General features: G+C 38.0%; 1 protein-coding gene across 1 annotated transcript; it reads left to right on the forward strand.

The window, feature by feature from the left end:
• Nucleotides 1-1,172: 1,172 nt before the first annotated feature.
• On the forward strand, nucleotides 1,173-2,073 carry LOC131954742 (S-antigen protein-like). Its single transcript, XM_059318487.1, has 2 exons — nucleotides 1,173-1,218; nucleotides 1,475-2,073. Exons 1-2 carry the CDS (start codon nucleotides 1,173-1,175, stop codon nucleotides 2,071-2,073), a joined length of 645 nt encoding a protein of 214 aa, XP_059174470.1.
• Nucleotides 2,074-2,900: the final 827 nt, after the last annotated feature.

Below are 2,900 nucleotides of genomic sequence, written 5' to 3' on the forward strand. Positions count from 1 at the left end.
ACAAGTCGAAATTAGTAAAGAAAATAATAAGCACTAAATTAGTATTTTCTAGTAGTAGGCTTAGTAGACATTCAGTATGAATTATTCTTGATAACTGTTTTAATACGATGAGCAAAATTACATGCTATTAACAAGCATTAACTAGCATTAACAATTAAATTTTGCAAATTTAAAGAATTCATCTTGTTATTCATCGGCAATACTGGTAACATCAAGGAAAGCAGAGAATGGGTGACAATGCAGATTCTTCTTCTTTCAGCTCGGGGAAAATAACGCAGCAGTTCGTTGTCAAGAAATTCAAGATGCACAGAATCCTTTAAAATTTTTATCTATCACACCACACTGCAGATTTTCTCAAACATAGCAGTATTTCAAATATTTATTTTTCCTCGCCAATTTTGCAGCTTTGATAAAAATGCCAATAGATTATCATGAAAAGAGAAATAATATTCGTTCCTTTATCAGGTTAAGCTTATGTTGATGTTCGAATATATCTGCTAGGTATGATACTCTCTCCAACCACACCATGTCGTTAAAGTATATCAAAAGGTCTTGTTTCCTTGCACTTCCAAGAACATCTTGATTTCATCTTTCAATTCAAAAACACGATTGACATTTACTATTGACAGCCAGCGTACTGAAACACGACGCACCATCCGTACAAGCCCCACAGCCGTTTTCCCAGATTTTTAATCCTCCAGTTTCAAAAAACGTATTTATTTTCTCCATGATATCTTCACAAAACATCAACTCTTATTTGCTAACATCCGAATGAATATATTTCACAAAGACAAGCAACTGCGAACACGAACTCACGTCTGTCGATTCGTCAACTTGAAAATCAAGCAATGGTGAAAGCTTGATTTCATTCTAAATTTGTCTTTTAACATAAGCCGCTGCATAGTATTATTAGACAGAGATATTTGTTGCATCTTTACTGCACTGGAATCCCCAAGAATTAATATTACCATCTTCAGCATACATGGTTTGATGAGATTTTTTTCCTTTGTGTGAGAGGTTTTTTGCTTGGCAATTTCTAATACAACTTCATATGATGCTTGCCCTAATGCTGTGTTTTCTTGGTGAAAACGTTCTGTTCTATCAAGTCTCTGACGTTTGCAATTAGCTTCTTGCCGACGAAAGAACTACATATCTTTTTTGGTGTGTTCCGAATGACTCGTCTCAAATTGACGTTTGGAAGTTTTCATAGACTCCTCAGTAAGAACAACTTTGCACAGTACAAATTGTTTATTCTCTATTCCATTTCCAGTGATGTTAGTAATGCCAAATTTCAAATATTTTTCTAAATATTTATGTTTTTTATTCATTGCTAGAGTTTAGTCTACCAGTTGGCGACCCCCCAGAAAGCCCTTCGCGACCCCCTTGGGGGTCGCGACCCCCAGGTTGGGAACCCATGTTCTAGACCAACAGATGAGATAAGTTCTCCATCAACAGATAAGTTCTTGACCAACAGATAAGATAAGTTCTAGACCAACAGATGAGAGAAGTTCTAGACCAACTGATGAGATAAATTCTAGACCAACTGGTGAGATAAGTTCTAGACCAACAGATGAGAGAAGTTCTAGACCAACTGATGAGAGAAGTTCTAGACCAACAGATGAGAGAAGTTCTAGACCAACAGATGAGATAAGTTCTAGACCAACTGATGAGATAAATTCTGGACCAACTGGTGAGATAAGTTCTAGGCCAACAGATGAGAGAAGTTCTAGACCGAAAGATGAGATAAGTTCTAGACCAACTGGTGAGATAAGTTTTAGACCAACAGATGAGATAAGTTCTAGACCAACAGATGAGATAAGTTCTAGACCAATAGATGAGATAAGTTCTAGACCGACAGATGAGATAAGTTCTAGACCAACAGATGAGATAAGTTCTCGACAAACAGATGAGATAAGTTCTAGACCAACAGATGAGATAAGTTCTAGACCAACAGATGAGATAAGTTCTGGACCAACAGATGAGATAAGTTCTAGACCAACAGATGAGATAAGTTCTGGACCAACAGATGAGATAAGTTCTGGACCAATAGATAAGTTCTGGACCAACAGATGAGATAAGTTCTGGACCAATAGATAAGTTCTGGATCAATAGATGAAATAAGTTCTCGACCAGCAGATGAGATACGTTCACAACCAGACTTTTTTCTCCGGGGATGTGCTTGATAATTTCTTTGGGGGGTGGGGGGGACGGTCAACATTTCCGGGGGAGGGGGGGGGGGGGGGGGACGGACACTGGTAAAAGTATATGTTTACTATATAAATTCCATTTCGTTCAGGTGGGGGGGGCGGTGGACTTTCTTCGGGGGAGCACCGCCCTTCCCCCCCCCCTCCCCCCGAAGAGATGTCTGGAAGAAACACTGCAACAGATGAGATAAGTCCTTGACGAACCATCAACAGATAATTTCTAGACAACACATAAAACATCAACAGATAAGGAAGGTTCTCGATCAACACACACAAACATCAACAGATGAGATAAGTTCTCTATCAAACATCAACAGATAATATCAGTTATCGATCAACTTTCAACAGATAAGTTCTCTACATCACACCAACATCAACAGATTAGTTCTATACACCACACCAAGATCCACAGAAAAGTTCCATGCAACCTATAAACAACACGACTGAAACATTGCGACATTGGCAATTTATTTAACAACAGCGGCAGTAACTCTGTCGGAAGGGAAGTAACTCAAGTACAGGGAGAAAACTCTGCACACAATTAAAAAAAAACACGGTTGTGTCAAATTGAGTATCAAAGTGCCGACTTTATTTTTAAAACAAAATTCTAAAAGTTTTGTCCTTAAGGGATAACATCATTTGGTCTAACAATAATCATATGTTGCTGCATGGACATGTGTAGATTAAAATAATTGA

Source organism: Physella acuta, unplaced genomic scaffold (genome assembly GCF_028476545.2).
Source record: "Physella acuta isolate Inbredline_101_S28 unplaced genomic scaffold, ASM2847654v3 ptg001024l, whole genome shotgun sequence".
Taxonomy (NCBI): domain Eukaryota; kingdom Metazoa; phylum Mollusca; class Gastropoda; family Physidae; genus Physella; species Physella acuta.